Here is a 17,770-nt window from a genome sequence, read left to right as displayed (position 1 = left end):
CTGAACGTACGCCTGTTCGCGTGACATTTTGCAGCTCTACACTCCGCTCAATATCTTCATTGCGCTGATTGGCGTTGAAGTTTGGACGGACGCCGATGAGATTCATCTTATGAGTAATGGTGACACAACGCTCAATAACTTCCTGCAGTATCGCAGAGAACGATTGGTCAAGACTATTCCCAATGACAATGCGCAATTGCTGACGTAAGTACCGCTCGTAATTTCGACATGCGCTTTCTTTCCTTAGGCTTCACTTCGCAATTCGAATTTTTACATGAAAGCTACACAATTAAATTTTCGATCGCAAGCGTCAACGAATGTCTAAATTCAATGAAATTAGAACAATAGCGTGTTTCTGTTTTTCAATTTAATAGATGTATTCAGTTGAGCATTCGATTAAATTGTAATCCCGTGAACGTATTTACGAGATTATACGACGTGTAATAACGTTCAACAAGTAGTTCATAGCGTATCCATCAAATTTTTTTCCGTCTAACCGAAAGAGATTGAACGCTAATTGAAGAGCGAGTTGAAACAATATAGGGAATCTCAGTTGCAATACAACAGGTCGATTAATTGAATGTTGATGCAATTCGCAGGAAAATCCAATTCGACGAGGGAGTAGTGGGCAAAGCATTGAAAGGCCCGATATGTACGTATGAATTCTCTGGCGGTGTGTCGGTCGACCATTCGAACGTCGTGGGACTGGTAGCTGCAACTATGGCCCATGAGATGGGTCACAACTTTGGCATGGAGCACGACTCGTCTGATTGCATCTGCCCCGAGGAGAGGTAATTATTGGTCACTCGACTGTGCTCTTCTCCTGCTTCCGCTTGCATAATTAAGGAGGGAGGATGGCCACTGTTAATTACGAGGCTAAACTCAATTCTCACTAAACTGATGAAGATTCGCTGTATGCGTACGCGCGATGCAACATCGAGGGTAATCTGTTTGTATTTCACGGTAGAGTTGAGATTGTGAATAGCTGAAATAGAACGCGTTTGATGCAATTCAATCAAAAACGCTGGCTGGTATTGATCAAAGTATTGACTGTTTGATTCCTACTACAAAAATCGAGCATTCCAATCCTCTGTAAATTACAATCAAATAAGAATTTACAATGTTTTTTTATTTCGTCAAATAAGTGAATTCATTCGGATCAAGCGACTCGAAAGATTCAGGGAACTTGTCTAATCACACTTTTTTTCGCAGGTGTATAATGGCTCCGTCAAGCGGCTCATCTGGTCCGACTCACTGGTCGTCATGCTCCTTGGAATACCTTGCGTTAGCCTTCGAGCACGGTATGGACTACTGCCTTCGCAATAAGCCAAAACGTCTGTTCGATAGTCCAATTTGCGGGAATGGTTTCGTCGAGCCCGGCGAACAATGCGATTGCGGTTTGGTAGAGAACTGTGACAATCCGTGCTGCGACGCCTTGACTTGTATGCTACATACTAACGCAAGCTGTGCCACTGGAGAATGTTGCGATCTCAAGACTTGTAAACCGAAAACTGCTGGCACCGAGTGCAGATCAGCTGATCAAGAATGCGATTTGCCAGAATATTGCACGGGACAAAGCGAATATTGCCCGAAAGACGTGTTCAAGATAGACGGAGAGGCGTGTAATATGGGCAAAGCGTATTGCTATCAAGGTAGTTGTCGAACTCACAACGATCAGTGTAAGTTGCTGTGGGGGCCCACAGGTTCTTCGTCGGATGTATTATGCTACGATATGAATAACAAAGGCACGAAGAATGGCAACTGTGGGTTCAATCGCACAGGGAATAATTACGTCAAATGTCACGACCAGTGAGTACTTCATGCGCTTTCTTATGCTACATTAATTTTGAGGAAAAAAACTTCATAAAATTATTTATACTACAGAAACGTTCTCTGTGGCATGTTGCACTGCAAGCATTTAAACGAAAGACTGGAATTCGGCATGGAGTCTGTATCAACTCTCAGCCATTCATTTATAAATAGTCAAGGCAAAATTATTGCCTGTCGATCAGCAATTGTCGATTTGGGACTTAACCAGGTAGACCCCGGATTGTCTCCTGATGGTGCTAAATGTGCTCCCGGAAAGGTAAGTCTTGGAACAAGTATACATAATTAACGCCATTATTCACATTTCCATACAAAATCTTCATATTTCATTTAAATGTCAGTTTGCAGATATAATAGTAATCTAAACGCTCGTAACTTTTATCTAATTGTTTAATGAATTTTCAGATGTGCGTTAACCAAAAGTGTATGCCAGTCGCTGAATTACGAGCTTCGTTCCCCAACGGTAAAGCTTGTCCAAACGGCTGCAGCGGTAATGGGGTGTGCAATAGCTTGGGGCATTGCCACTGCAATCGTGGCTTTCAACCGCCCGACTGCACTCAGCCTGGAGTTGGTGGCTCTTTGGATAGCGGTCCGGCCGATGACCCGAACGGTAATTGCTTTAACTTTTCACCCTTAGATAAGTCCACTATAACCTCAAGATTTTTATTATTCAATGTATTATCCATTTAATTATTAAGTACCGAAAGGCTCTTTTAAATTGTCGCTTTATCACAGCTTTTTTAGTTTAATTAATATTTAAAATGAAGATAGTTCTGAAAGTTCGTGCATCAGTTTAATTAGAGTCAAGTATTACACGAGTACTTAAATCGATAAAAGTTTTTATCGTTACACCAAGGTAGCATATCTTTTAACGTTCTTTGTTATACTCTAACAAGTTGCCATAGCTGTTAGTGTATATTGGAATTTTAATTAACTTGTTTTCACTTACAAATTCAAACAGTATTTTACAAAAACTGTTGAAATAAACTGAAATTTCAGTTTCGTTATGAATTTCTATTGATGTAAATCATGAATAATTCTAATAATTATTCCATTGCCTTGTTTTTCAGCGAGGAGCGAATACGTAATGAGTCTATATATAATATTCCTGGGCATTGTGCCGACGATAGCATTGGTGTCGTTTGGAGTATGGTACGCCCGCAACAATGGAGGCGGTAACCAGTGGAAGAAGGCCACGGCCTCGAATCCGATCTCAACGTACGTATGCTGCGTGCCGAGACGCAGAAAGAGCTTCTTCAAAAGTCGAAAATCAAAAAGCTCGAAAAGTAGTGTAGACCCGAGTAGTAACGGCAGTGGCAAACCGTTCACGATAAGCGAGTATATCGGTACATTACCGCGCGACCAAATAAAAATAGTCAAGCGCGATCTTGTTTCGACGACCAATCCTCAAGTAGTTAACTGCAGTAACGAAATCGAGTATCGTAAATCATTATGTGCTGCTGCGGCGATAGGAGCAGTGGATGGTAACGAGACGGTGGAAACTAATTATTTAGGAAACGACGCGCGAGATCCGGCAAAACGCGTAAGTCCATTGAGAACGGAGCTGGGAATTAAATTAGCAGAACACATTTTACAATTGCAACGTGGTACTTTGCAGCCTAAAAACTTCAAAGGTCTCACCCTGCAGACCGATCTCAAGTTCGAGCAATTACGCGAGAGTCCGAGCGCTACTCCAAGTTCGGTGGACATGCTTGTCGCGAATAAAACGGTTTATCCGAAAAAGACATCCCCACTACCGGCTAGTGACAAAAAACCGGTTGTGAGTTATGATAAAAAACCGCCACCAGTGCCGGTCAGTGATAAAATGCCACCTCGACCGCCATTCAAACCACCAGTCGTATTGTATAATAAACCAGCTCCGCCGACAGCTTCCTCTTCGATTGTTAGACCTACCGCCTGGGCTGTGGAAAATCCACGACCGTTTTATGATAAAAAACCACCGCCGCCACCTGTACCACCACAAAGTCTTAAACCGAAAAGGTTTTAAAATTTACGGTGATATCGAAACTTTGAGGGTAATCGGTAGATAGGAACGCGTGGTAATTTATCGCATGAATGACTTTCAAATGGATAATATCATTTTTTATGCAACGTTGACATTTTTTTTATAATGTATATAATTCTAGATAGAAAAAGTCAAATTTGAATATATATTTGTATACAATAATTACTCAGTACGATATGATGAAATTTTTTATTCTATTATATTTATTTATTTACAAAACTACATTGGTAAAGTTTTGATATTTCAGACGAAATCAGGAATTAGATTAAAAAATAAATCATCCCTGCTTAATCTAATCCGATTATAAACTAAGTCGAAGATATTATGAAAAAATATATATTTTAGGTAACGGGAGAGTCAATAAATTGTACTTAAGATATATAATATGTCGTGACATTGCCAAATGTGCTCACAATCTGTGATCCGATTCAACTCATGATGCATGTTGTTATTGACAGTACTTACTATTTTTGTTAACTACAAGGGTAGTAATTTCTACGTCAATTATTAATAAGTTTTAGAAATTTTCAAAAATAATTTAGGGGATAAAAATCAAGAATCTTAAAATATTCAAATACGTTTTGCGTACATAATCCGAAGCATATTCTTTACAACTTTAAATAAGGTGCATTTTAATCCCCTAAAAAGTCCTACTCAAGTACTTGCGATGTATATCAAAGAATCAACTTAATTTAGTAAAATTATTACTGCAAAAGATTACCCATAGAATTCAATAGTAACTATTAAAAGCAATAGTAGATATTAAAAAGTGTGCTAGCATGATCAGTTAGTTGTTATGATATTAGGTGCATGTGTAGAAAATTGTATGTCAACAAAGTGAATTGAATTACAGAATTCATTTTGCACCTAAAACTTATCTCGTAGTATTATCGTATTATAATCTCTTACCTTTTCTATCGATTAGTCATAATAATTTTGAGTCAGTCTGATCTTGCCTATATCAATTTCTTTACCTATAATTAAATGCTATTAAAGTACTTGTTATTGTTTATGCATGTGTATGATATTTAAAGCGTGACAAGCAATTGATTTCAAAATTTTCATTGGCGCAGTAAACCATGATATGTAGAACGGCTTTACACGTGCGCATAAGCATTACAACTGCTTTTCGAGTGAATATTGTAACATGATATTTTTTTTATTAATGTTCTCAATAAAAACAAATTCATAAGTTGAATTTGCGTCTTTGTCTGGTTTTCTGAATCCTCTGTACATAAACAGCGTACATATATGTGTTGTTCTTTCATCTTTCCACGGCTTGCTATTAACTTTTCATCATCTGACTAACTACCCAACACTTGTTTAAATGCTAGTTGATGCTTGTATTGCATGCTGAGAGTGGGGTGTGATTCGTTGTAATTGGTGCATGGTTTGCTGGCGTTGCGCGTGATTTATAATTGTTCGAAAGTCGACGCAGTCGTACGCTGAGCTTTAAATGTAAACGAGTAATTTGTTTGTGATCTCAATGAGAAGCACGCGAACAGTAAAATTTCAACGGAGAAAAAAAAATAGTACACATATTCAAACGTGAATCGATAAGTCGCGCGAAAAAGCGAAAGAGAGCGAGAGCGAATGCGGCTTACCTCAACCCACCAGTCACTCAGCAAAGTTCCCCCGCTTGTTAATAAGACAACACTGTTCTCTCGAATTTCAGGTTGACGCGAGGCTTCGGCTTCGGCGGGGGTAACACCCACCAGCAACAACCAGCGCATTACCGCGGCAGCTGTAGCACTGGCATTCAGCGTTCAGTTGTGCATCCAGTGTCTCGTGGTGGCGAACCACTCGACTCGCGAGGACTGGCAGTAGCTCAAGCTGATCCAGCCTGCGCCAGTCTGCTGCCCAAGAGCGATACGGACGAACGCTTCAACAACAACTTCTTCGGCCAGTTCAAGGGCTTCAGCATTACTCCGTTGACGACAAAGGAGTCGCCGCGGATGAGAGCCGCGCCAGCACCACCTACATGCAACGGCGGTCCCGCCTTCATGGCGACCACCGTGCCTATCAAGACCCACATCAAACCCATTCAGAGGAGCAGCTCTTTGAGACAGGCGCCAACCATTGATAGAGAAGACGAAGACGTCGTCGATGACGTACCCAAGCTACCACCTGCGTTGCCACCACCAAACGTCGGCAGCACAGCCAAACCACTAATCAGCAGTCCTATTCTTGCGGCAACTACCTGTACCTCGGTGGATCTGCCGAAGGTTCCAACGAGACCAGCACCGGATATACCCACGATATTTGGTGCGGGCCAATCAGCCACCGTCGCCAAGTCGGTTGGCTGGAAGGTTCAGCCAACCAAGCAGGAAACCACCGTCACTTTTGCCTCAGCGGAAAAGGAAAAAGACAAGGTGGCTAAGTGCCTAGGTTTGGCTATCGACAATGCCTCGACCAGTGGAGAATCGAGGCGAGGTCCCGGTCCAACTGGCAGTAGCACGCTCACCAGGATAGCCTCGATGCTCTACCCCATGGTCAGATCTAATTCGCAGAACGAGGGCACGCTCAAGTACCACACAAATTCCCTGCCGAGGACGCATCACAAGGCTAGTAAAATGCTGGACAAGGAAATTCTGCGGAGTCTCGAAATCTCGAATCCTATTCCGCAGAAGAAGATTGAGATCCTGACAGCGACGATCCCCGTAAAACCTGAGTTGGGCTCCGAGCAGGACAAAGCGAGAAACGTGGTTATGCGTGCTCAGTCGATGCGCGACAAAGTTACGCCCAGACCGACCATTCACTCGTTCGGCTCGATGAGACAGCCAAATAAAAGGCCTACGAGTATCGCTGCCACCGTGAGACCGACTTCGCCGCCACCAATACCGCCGGTGAAAGTTGACGATACGGCGAAAAAGCCTGCGCTGATAATCGACAGTAGCAGCAAGACCGATAATGCCTACGATGACTGTATGAACTTGATAGCGGACGCGAAAATGGGCAAGATTGTCGAGGAATCACCATCGAACGATAATATTTATGCTGTTATCGAGGAATCGCTGCCGGAAAAGGGAAAGAAGTCAGCTGCCATTACAGCGCCAATCGAGAGTGAGTACAAAACGCCAAAGAGTATAGATCCGAATGCTGCTGGAGGATTACTGTCGGAGATCGTCTCGGAGATATCGAATAGAAACTTTGACTCAATATACTCCACTAAGACGATCAGTCCCGAGCCCAAGCTACCGAATACTGGTACTTACGTAAATACGCCACACTACAAGTCGCCCGCAAATAGCGTCTACTCTAATTCGACCACAAGTTCCGGATATTTGAGCCCGTCCGCGGTCAACGTACCGCCCAGCAGCAGTGATAAACCCGAAATCAAAGACGCGAAGAAAGAGACGACGAGTACTGTCAAGCCTAGCTACGCACCGTTCAAACCCACGCATGTGAATATGAGCATAATCGCGGAAAAAAAGAAAGAAGAGCCAAAGACGGCATCGATGAAGCCAGGTTTCAGTCGTACTAAAACGCCACCTGGTATAAAGAAAACGACAACGACGACGACGATGACGACAACGACAACGACAACGACGATGACGAGTACGACAACGAATCGGCCGACAAGTCGACAAAACTCTGACTCGAGCTTGAAGAGTTCTAAGAGTAATAGTTCGCACACGGGAAAACTCAACAGTCCTGATCTTGTATCGAGTTGCAATTCGAATACGACGAACAAATCGCCGGATGTTCTGAGTAAAACAAAGACGTCCACGCTGCCTAAGCAGAAGAGTGTCACAACTCCACCAAAGCCATCGAATCTTGCGACTAAAACTGCCAGTTTCGCCGAAAAGCCGTCGGCTAAATCCACTGTAGCATCATTGCAGCAGAAATTTGAACAGAGTAACAACAAATCAGCTACCGCTGGCACCCTCACTAGGAAAAAACCCTCAACTATAAGTCCAGTTAAAAAATAGACTTTTGCTTTTTTTAGAGAGATGATTAATGCCATGTTGCGTGTGTATCTGATTGTTTTAGTGCGTAAAAATACGTATTTTTATGTTCAAAATAGATCAAATAATCAAAAGCTACAAGACGACAGCATATTTCAAATCGGTATTACTCGTTCGATGCTATTTTACTATCAATGATATGATAAGTTGTATTTTCATAGATTGTAAATCACTTGTTCACGCGGTAATATTGATAGTAGTTATATCTATATCGCTAGATAGGGGATAGCGAAAATTCATAAAAATTAATTCCCACACAAGACATTGCAATATCGTTTTCACATACGCGTGCGTGAGCGCGCGCCCATGTATAGTAAAGCAAGCTAGAACCACTTTCATCGTTAAACGTAAGAGATTTCTAGTCTTTGGCAAATTCAAGTGTATGCTTAAGAAACTGTTTTCAAAACTGAAATTACATTTATACCAAATACAAAGCGTTTCTATTGCTCGGTGCTCATAGTTGATTTATAGCCAACACAAATATATCAGTGTTGTTCGATATCTACGATATTTAAATGAAGCACATTGACACGCCTGTAAATAAACTATGTAAAGAAGGTATGTCTGTGTACATAGAAATAAGTATATATGCAGTATTTCCAAAACGGATAATATCTCATCTATGAGAATGTTCTGTAGAAAATATATGGTAGCTAGAGTTTTTGTAATGAAAAAAATATATAGTTTTACGGTAAAATGACATATTTTTATGCTATATGATGAAACTAAACATTCTGTGATATTGATTATGGAGTACGCGTAAAAGAATGATAAAGCGAATTGCGCAGCTAATTAAATGTGTAGATCTGATTTATTGACGAATATTTAACGTTGCTAATGACTGCCTAGGATGACGTTATGAAAATGGATTTTCTTTTTCGTCAAAATTATAATGCAACTTCAAATATTTATTTGACTGATTTTTGTAAATATGTTCATAGGTTAATTCTGTAAGTTCATTGTGCATATTAATGTTTGTAGCGTTTTCACATCATAAAACTTATTATACTTTATTGTTGTTCTAGAAAAAAGTTTTGTATTCAAACTATACCATGGTGATTCCATATTAGTTTTAGATAATATTCAACTTTCATACACCTACGTATCATTTTCTAGCTAGCCTGTTTTTTCATTATAATAGTATAATGAGATCCTTAATACTGTTACGTTATAAATCTTTCATTCTTTAGAATCATTTATGATCAAAATAATTGTAGATAAAATCTTATATTGACTCTGAAATATTAATACTTTGATAAAAATTGCGTACTATTGATTGAATGGTCGTTTGACAAAACTTTTTTCTACATTTATATATGTACTAGTTATAAAAATATTTATAGTAATTTTTGCTTATATTTTGTATCGGCATTATTCATGACAATCAAAAACTAAGCTCTTAATTTGCTTACAAATAAAACATGTTAATTTGCAAAATGATTACTGTCGTAGTGGAAATAAAAGTATTAAAATAAACCATTTTTCAATAAATTTTCGTGCTCTATACTTTATATCATTTTCTATCGCTTGCCAATTGCTATTTTACGCCTTATAAGCGATTAAAATTGTTTGAACTACAATACCCAACAGTAGATTTGAACAATAGCTTTTTTAATTAACGTAGCAAAATTTCGAACAGTAATATTACTGAAATTATTTCACTATCGAAATTATTTCACAGAAGATTATTAATACAGAACTTTTACTTTTAATATAGCGAGTTTATGTTTTCATTTATCATTCGTGCAAGTTTCGCTGTTATCATACGTGAGATATATAATAAAATAAAATAATTCGAAACCATGTTGGAAATCACGAACAGCATCAAAATAGTAGATTTCTTCTGAGGCCTAAAAGCTTTAACCATTCCAAACAAATATATGACATTCAACTACATGCGCGCGTGTATGTGTATTATGTAGCATATAGAACTTGTATTTTTCAATTATTAAATTTGGAGATTATTGTGGAGATTGTGGAAAAATTTTTATCTGCTAAATATTTACACGACGTTCAAAATGTATTCTTATTGTTTTAAAGCTATCCTATATTTTTCATATTGCACAATAAAAATACTCAAAGATTTAGATCGGAACATGTGATTAACATATTGATAGAGCAAATCGATTTTTGTTTCACTTTTCATGTAGATAAATTAAACTACATGACTAATCAATTAATTTCCAAAAATGAATTATTGAATTCCAATACTACTTTTATTTAGCAAAGTAAAATAGCAACAATAAAATTCCACAGTAAATAGAACAACTATAACTGATGAATGATTTCGCATGTGGAATGCTATCTTTATCTCGTTTCTATGATAAAAAACTTGGGTTTTTTTTCCAGTGTCCACTTTCATTGTTTTAATCTTGTTGATAAAATATCAAGCTTTTACAAGTTAAGTAACAAATTAAGTTAGAAACATCATTAAAGTGCATGGAAACATTTTTTTCGACGTAACAAATTTATTCTTTGGAACAAAAATTAAAAGCTTTAATAAAAGCTTAACTACGTGTAAACGAGAGGAAAGCAAATAAGGAATAGAAGACAAATGGACATATGCTTAACGTTAAAATTAAAATGTTATCGAGACATAATTGAAATGAAAGAACGGTTATTATCTAAAATAAATTAACAATTGAACAAGTTAACAGTTAAATTGGACCATTTTATTGAAGCATTTGTACATGATACTTGGTAAATCATTGAAGTAGATAAACCAACAGTAAAAAAGTTGGAATCGATCGATAATCGATGGAAGAAAGAGAAGATGAATTTTCGCATAGAAAGTTAAAAAAACGTGCTCACCGCTGGATAGAATATATCCGCGCAGCATCGCGTCGCGTCGTGGCGTAGTCGAAAATTTTGCACGCGCGCTCTCGAGTCGGCGCTTTGGCTTGTGGCTGTGTGCGTACGCGTGCGAGCTATTAGCGCGTATACCTATATGTATATCAACAGTACACAAGCGCACGTGACACAAACGCGGGGCATGGAAGTAGGGGAAAAGTGAAAGAGGGAGAGCCGCACACACGAAAATTCTACGTGGAAGCAGCGTAAAAACGCCGAGGGAGTGAGCGCGAGAGAGTAGCCTAGAAAGAGACGGCGAGCTACTTACACTGTTACAGGCACCAAACTACACGAGTCCCTCTTTCTCTCTCTCTCTCTCTTTCTTTCTCGCTCGCTCGCTCGCTCGCTCGCTCACTCACTCGCTCACTCACTCTTTTACTTTCGGAGCGCGAGTTCTTGCGAGGCATATATAGTTACGGCAGTCGGTCGCCGTCGAGCGTAGTAGTGCTTGTAATTATGCGCGCATTTTAAAGTACCGTAGCAGGTAGCAGTAGTAGTGGAAGCTCGCGCGCACATCAGAGAGTGGAAAAAGGGACGGGATCGTTAAAGGGCAGAGAGAGAGACGGAGCGAACGTGCGCCGGAGGGAGGATTTTTGTAGGGGAAGGGATAGAGAGATAGCTAGGCGCCTAGGAATAAGGGCAGGAATGTAGCTACATCGACCCAGAGTTCTATTCGCACAGCACAGTACTTGCAGAGCTGCATTGCCATGACCTAACCTCTCGACAATTATTTATCAGCGCTCTCCTCGACGCTCCTCGTCACTCAGCTCGCTGCTCGCGTAACCAGTGTATACTCGGACAGCAAACTATAGCACGCAGCTACACACCAACTACGCGGTGGCTCTTTGAGCTCCTGTCGTCACAACTCTTCGTCCTAACTCCGGCTGCTTTTTTATCTGGGGCGCCTGGAATGGCTGTCACCTGCATGGCCGCGTCTGCTCTAGCTGTCTCTCTCTCCTCTTCGTCTTCCTCCTCGTCGCCGCCACCACCGCCGTCATCGCCTCAACCGTTGCAGCTCAGCTGCTGCACCCACAGCTGGTTTTAAATGCTTCTCGGCGATGGCATCTGCGACAGACCTGCCTGAAGCCAGCGCGAAAATGATTGCCGATCCGCTGTTTAACCAGGTGGGACCAACAGTGCTTCTCTTCTGTCTCTTCTTTCTCTTTTTATCCGATCGCCACTCTTTCACTTCACTTACCTATATCTCATCCTATTCAGCGCGCTCTTTTGATCTCTCACATTTTTTTCAAAATAGGAAAGACGAAAGTTCATGCAATTCATGGACATGCACGTCACCAGCGAGAGTTTAAATACTTGCCTTAAGTAATAGTTATTCTCGGACTATGCTAATGAATTATTGACAATGCGATAGCGCTGCAGTGAAATTTAAAGTTGTGACTACCTCGAATGCTCGCTATTTTCCTTTAACGTTTCTTTATTCTTTCAACCATGTAGATTTTTCTTGAATTGAACGTTACATTCGCTAAATTTAAATCTCTAACATATCGTTTGGCGTTTTATTATAGCTCCACTGAATAACAAGTAGTTGATTTGTGCTTTCATCACATTTTAAGTAGTATATTCGAAATTGAATTATACAATTGGAACAATTTGTCTTTTTTCAGGTTTTTTATTTTCGAATTGAAGTGACAGTTCTATTTATTTGATGGTATAAATATTTTCATTTTATTTACATTACAAAATTTAATATTATTTGCCTTTTTGTACAAAAAATATTTTGGCACAAAATGGTTTATCAACTATTTTTTCAAAATCAATAAATTTGCAAAATATCATTCAAGCCCTCTATACCTGTGTTCAAATTTTTGATATAAAGTAATCATTGATGAATTCAACTTGTAAAAATGAAATAAAATGAAATGTTCAATTAAATTTTTTATGGAGCTGTCATTGGAATAACCCATGCTCGAACAAGTTGTAATAAATATAAATTTTTTTCAAATTTTTTTCAATTTACATATTTTTTTCACATACTGTACATATTGTTTTATCTCATGTTTATAACACTTCTTAATCATAACTTTATTTTAGAATAATCAAAAATTTATTCTTTAACAAATAATTATGCATTAAAATACTTGTGCACAAAATTTTTGAAGAAAAACATGTTTAGATTACATTGTTCTCATAAAATTTGACTATTTGTCTGATAAAATTCACTTATTATTTTTAAAAAGAATTTAATTATTGCAATTGTTTTTATAGATTCTGCAATCAGATCCTGTCAAAAGGCTATTCAATCAGCCTAATATTGTCATTCATGCTATCCCTCGAACTAATTCACCAACAGCTTATAGGATGATTAGGCCAAAACCATTTGCAGATAGTAAAACTGATAATAATAATACAGTGCAACAATTATCAGAAAAAACAGAACTATCAGTAAAAGTAGTACATTCAAAAGAAAATACTATAGAAGAAGAGAATCTTTTACCATCTAAAAGTAATGGAAAGTCTGAAATTTTGTTAGTTCCAATTGTTAGAACAAGAAAAGATTGTGGACATTTTGAACCTTGTGAAAGTTTAGTTTGTGATGTTATTGTACAACAATATGAAGATGAAGAAGGAATTACACCACTCATTTCAATTAATATTGAGGATGATGAAATAGATGCCCCTGCTGCAAAACACTGTGAGAACAAAAATTGTGATGCCCTTAGTATAGATCATAATCGATGTCGTAGAGCACTCATCCAATTGTATCATTGTGATAAACATAGTGTATGTGATATATGTGAAGTTACATTGACAAATACTAAAGCTCGTCTAAATCATAAAAAATGTAGGAGGAAAGCTTTCTACCAATATAATATAGCAAGTCCTACAGAGATTTTTAAACTGAGAATGCGTGAGAGGGAGTTGCAAATATTGGAAGCTGCAAAATTGAAGAGAAGTGAAGATTATCTTGACCCTGTCAAAGGTTTTAGTCGTACAATGGAAGCTCTAATGAAAAAAGATGAATTAATTATTATACCTAAAATGCCTCCTCCTGACTATAAACCCTTAATACCGAATTCTGCTTACAAGAAACAGATCTTCAGCAACCTTAAGAAAAATAAGAAGCATTTCAAGAAAAGAAAAATGGAATCTCAGAATAACAGTAAAGAACTAACAAGTGAAATGATATCAGACATCATAAAATCTTGTCAAAATTATATTATTAACAAAAATTTGAATGAAAAGAATAAGGTAATGCCTACAAAAAAAATTATGTTGTCAGATCATTTCAATGGTGCTACAGTCAACATTATGAATGTATCACAAGAGGCACCTCAAGATTGTATCACTTTGAATGATCTATCTGGAATTAATTCAATTGCCATTGATAATCAACAACAAACTAATTTGATTGCCAAAGAAAAATCTCTGAATAATGTCAACTTGAATTTATTGGAGCAATCAAAGCCTAAACCTACAGGTAAAGCAATTTTGTTTAATTACTTAAACAATTGCAATATTTATTTCATTTACCTTATAAAATCTCATTTTACATACAGAATCATTATCTGAAGTTGAAAAACCAACGGTAAAAGAGGCTGAGCAATCACAAATCACTTCTTCCGAAGTGGTACCAATCGCGGAATTGAAATCGCAACCATCCGCACAGCATCAACAGCAAGGAGTTCCAAACTCTTGCGACGTACCAGATACTGCAACGATGGTCCAATTAGCACCACAAGCGACGAAATCCACCGAAAAGGAAAAGCGTGTCCCAAAACTGAAAAATCCAGAGTCACCATCGAAATCACTAAAAACTTCCAAAGTATTAACTTCCGGCAAATTCCGTCCATTATTACCATCTCTTGCGAATGCCCCACGCAATTTAGACGTCAAAATCAGCGTAGTTTTATTATCTAGAAAAAAGAGAGGTAGAAAACGACTGCGCAAGAAAATAATAAAAGGCAAATTTAAATGCACTCACTGTTCAAAAAGATTTTCTACATTAGACTATTGCAAATTGCATATCGCCAAACACGAAAATAATCCGGGTTTCTTCTGTCGATTGTGCGAGAAAGGTTTTCTTAACAAGTATATTATGAACAAGCATATAGACGCTGATCATAAGCCTGGCGAGGTTCGATGTGAGGTTTGCAGTAGTATTTTACCGTCGCTCCGAGATTTGTCCCGACATCTAAAACGCCCTGAAAAACCAATGATACAAGATTGTCCCGAGTGTAGTGAAACCTTCGATACATGTAATACTTTGGATGTTCATCTGCGGAAAGAGCACGGTTTTCTTATTTGCACTCTCTGTAATCGTCAAGTCACGAAAAGCAAAGTCTGCAGACATTTAATACTGGAACACAGTCTGTCAAGAAATCGATCGGAAAAAAATATAGATAAATTATATAAAGAACCCAGTGAAGAGCAGGAAGTTCGCGAACTAGATCTAGTTGAAGAAGTTGTTCCATCTTTAGTGAAGGAAAAGAGGGAAGTTGTTATTAAGACCGATCCCGTCAGTGAAGCTAAAGTAGAGGCTAAAACTGTGGCTAAAACCGAGGCTAAAATTGAAGTAGATTGTTTGGCGAGAAATAGATCTATTAGAAGACGAAGTTCCAAGGAATTATTTGTGTGTAGCGTTTGTGATCGACGTTTCGAAAATGAAAAACAGTATCAGATACACTTGTCCAATAACCCCATGAAATTTACTCTCTGCCCCGTTTGTAGCAAAAAATTCCACAGAAAATCAGAATATACGGAACATAGTAAAACTTGTAGTCAATATTCAGAAACACTAGGTATAATATTATTTTTTATTTACAACTTAATTACAAGCTTTTCATGCCATGTACTACTGAATGGTTTAATTAATTATTATTTTTTTTTAATATTGCAATTGATTTTCAGTGACACCAGCTCCTAAAAGAAAAAAATCAAGTGCAACAAAGGCTGACAAAACTATCTTGAAGAGTGAGAATGTTATTGCTTCTAAAAACAGTATTGACCAAAAACGAAATGAAAACTTAGGATTAAAAAATTGTAAAAAATTAAAGCTGAATGATGATAAAATTGTACAAAAAGATGATAAACAAGAAGATGGCAACATTTTGAAGATTAATGTTGAGAATAAAATTGCCAATGGATTAAAAAGCGAGTGTAATGATTGTTTAGAAAATTTGAAAATTATTGAAATTGAAAATAATGTTGAAAAGAAAAATGATAATGATGTTATAATTCATGATAAAAATCAAGTTATATTGTTAAACTCAATGAAAACAAAGTTAAATTCTAATGAATCTGAACCATTTGATGCGTCAAGGGCAATGACAAACATCATTCAAGATCACAACTACTTAGCATAGCAATAAGTTATATTATGAAATTTTTAATTTATTTTATAGAATCGAGTTAACTTTTTTTTGTAGTGCACTTGATAGCAGAGTTTCTATGGAATAACTAACTGAAAAGTGAGAAAAAGTGTGCAAACATAGCTGTTGATATTTTATTGATTATTAATCTTCACTTTTATTAAACGTCAAACGAATTTGCAAGATATATAAGAACGACGTATTTGCTGTGATAGGGTTGACATTTGCCGATAATGTTTAAACTCTTAGTTATTTTATAATATGCTTTTATACTTTCAAACAAATATTTGAGTTAAAAGCGGAAAAATCGTTTTATACTTATTAATTTATATAGAACATATACAGAATGATCAACTATGAAGATCAACAATGACGAAGATTTTTTCTACTACATAACAACTTTCCTTTGCATACAGAGTAATGAAATAATATACATTTTTATAGCTTTTGTCACTTTCAAGATAAATGTGATATGCTAAAGAGATAGTAACTAATTCAATTATGTCTTTGTAATTAACATACAAATAAGAAAGTTATTGAATAATATCACTTAGTTGTATTACTTCGGATAGTAAATTAAATTATTCCGTTTTTAACTTGAACAGTTATTCCTTTAATCAGACATCCTATTAAAAATGGAGTGCCTTGTGATTAACGTTACTGAGATTCCTCTCAGAAACGTTTACATTGATTTTTTAATTATTTAGCAAATATTATTTAAATAACAAATTCGCACAATCAATATGACAACTTTGTGATCATTAATTTATATCAATAAATTGAAAACGTGATAACACATTAGGCAAATACCTATATTTATGTATTTAGTGATTTTTCAAGTCAATTTTATAAATGAATTCAATGATAACTATCATAATATATCACTTCATACATAACATGAACTGTATATCGATGGAATTTTTCAAATTAATGGATGTAATTGATATTTCATAATAAAATATGATCATTTTTCTTAAAGTAGCATTTATTACTTAATACAAAAAGTATTGATGGAAGTATCTATTCTTCGAATTATTCAAAAAGTAATTCAAAAACAGATCATGTCTTAAAGTTAACCAATATTCTACATTCATTAGTAATCATATTCGATCTAGTGCTTCTAACATAATGACACTGTTTCCTCTGATTACCTGAAAAATGCATAAATATGAAATCAGAATTAGGCAGAGAATTATAATAAATTTAATTTCTTTTAAACTTGTAGATTCTTACCACCATGCCAATGTTATTCTTAGTACCATCTTTACATTCTTCAATACTTTCATCGATTACCATGTTCATGAATGGATCAAAGCCTCGAAGAATTCCAATAACGTGTCTTCCACCATTCAGTTTAACTAAACAAATATTTATTGAAAAATTATTATTATTAAAAACAAAAATAGAAGTAGACTTATTTTGTGATACTCACGTGATAACTTCTTATCCATAAATCTGTAACACGAAATAATAAATAATGAATTATGTGTAAGTTAACCTAAAAGTTAAGAATTTTAAAACACTCTCGGCGTAGAAATATATATCGATAAAATCTTACTTTTTCAATTCTGGAGGATGTGCTTTACTCATTTTTAAAGCCGAATTAAGCAACTGAAATTCAAACAGTAAATTTTATTTACAGAAGCGTAGCAATGAAGTGCAAAATGCTCGCTCAACTCGCTATGTACACACTCTTGTGTACAACGCCGGTTAACTAACCTCTATACATTGTCGTTATTTGCTAGTTGTTACTTTTATTTCAAAGGTTG

The 17,770-nt window shown here is 36.8% G+C and overlaps 3 protein-coding genes across 4 annotated transcripts in view; 2 read left to right on the top strand and 1 right to left on the bottom strand.

Annotated features, from left to right (window-relative positions):
• LOC131668128 (uncharacterized) overlaps positions 1 to 9,251 on the top strand; it is a 56,799-nt gene extending 47,548 nt beyond the window's left edge. Inside the window, exons 7-13 of the mRNA XM_058942018.1 lie at positions 35 to 204; positions 600 to 791; positions 1,213 to 1,809; positions 1,885 to 2,086; positions 2,233 to 2,437; positions 2,898 to 3,045; positions 5,529 to 9,251. Of these exons, the coding sequence (XP_058798001.1) occupies positions 35 to 204; positions 600 to 791; positions 1,213 to 1,809; positions 1,885 to 2,086; positions 2,233 to 2,437; positions 2,898 to 3,045; positions 5,529 to 7,785 (3,771 nt within the window). The 3' untranslated portion in view covers positions 7,786 to 9,251. The remainder of the gene's footprint in view (positions 1 to 34; positions 205 to 599; positions 792 to 1,212; positions 1,810 to 1,884; positions 2,087 to 2,232; positions 2,438 to 2,897; positions 3,046 to 5,528) is intronic.
• Positions 9,252 to 10,425: 1,174 nt separating this feature from the next.
• LOC131668130 (transcriptional repressor CTCF-like) lies at positions 10,426 to 16,879 on the top strand. Of its 2 annotated transcripts, XM_058942021.1 has the most exons (5): positions 10,426 to 11,795; positions 12,297 to 12,340; positions 12,898 to 14,110; positions 14,190 to 15,431; positions 15,541 to 16,879. In XM_058942021.1, exons 2-5 carry the CDS (start codon positions 12,338 to 12,340, stop codon positions 15,993 to 15,995), a joined length of 2,913 nt encoding a protein of 970 aa, XP_058798004.1. In that variant the 5' UTR covers positions 10,426 to 11,795; positions 12,297 to 12,337; the 3' UTR covers positions 15,996 to 16,879. The 2 variants fall into 2 exon arrangements, with proteins under 2 accessions (XP_058798004.1, XP_058798003.1); XM_058942020.1 differs by lacking the exon at positions 12,297 to 12,340.
• Positions 16,880 to 16,973: 94 nt separating this feature from the next.
• Positions 16,974 to 17,704, bottom strand: LOC131668131 (probable small nuclear ribonucleoprotein G). The gene is made up of 4 exons (XM_058942022.1): positions 17,560 to 17,704; positions 17,434 to 17,456; positions 17,235 to 17,359; positions 16,974 to 17,152 (listed from the first exon to the last, which is right to left on the bottom strand). Exons 1-4 carry the CDS (start codon positions 17,589 to 17,591, stop codon positions 17,102 to 17,104), a joined length of 231 nt encoding a protein of 76 aa, XP_058798005.1. The 5' UTR covers positions 17,592 to 17,704; the 3' UTR covers positions 16,974 to 17,101.
• Positions 17,705 to 17,770: the final 66 nt, after the last annotated feature.

The sequence above is a fragment of the Phymastichus coffea genome, unplaced genomic scaffold (genome assembly GCF_024137745.1).
Source record: "Phymastichus coffea isolate CEN01 unplaced genomic scaffold, Cenicafe_Pcof_1.1 PCOF00074, whole genome shotgun sequence".
Taxonomy (NCBI): domain Eukaryota; kingdom Metazoa; phylum Arthropoda; class Insecta; order Hymenoptera; family Eulophidae; genus Phymastichus; species Phymastichus coffea.
Note: the sequence above shows the minus strand (reverse complement) of the source record. Positions and strands in the feature narration are given on the sequence as shown.

Bases quoted from the DNA above. Each gene is read 5' to 3' on its own strand.
- LOC131668130 (XM_058942020.1), top strand. From the start codon at position 11,730: ATGGCATCTGCGACAGACCTGCCTGAAGCCAGCGCGAAAATGATTGCC. The intron at 11,796-12,897 runs GTGGGACCAACA...TTGTTTTTATAG, and splicing joins CCGATCCGCTGTTTAACCAG to ATTCTGCAATCAGATCCTGT. The intron at 14,111-14,189 runs GTAAAGCAATTT...TTTTACATACAG, and splicing joins ATCAAAGCCTAAACCTACAG to AATCATTATCTGAAGTTGAA.
- LOC131668131 (XM_058942022.1), bottom strand. From the start codon at position 17,591: ATGAGTAAAGCACATCCTCCAGAATTGAAAAA. The intron at 17,457-17,559 runs GTAAGATTTTAT...TTCGTGTTACAG, and splicing joins CATCCTCCAGAATTGAAAAA to ATTTATGGATAAGAAGTTAT. The intron at 17,360-17,433 runs GTGAGTATCACA...ATATTTGTTTAG, and splicing joins TATGGATAAGAAGTTATCAC to TTAAACTGAATGGTGGAAGA.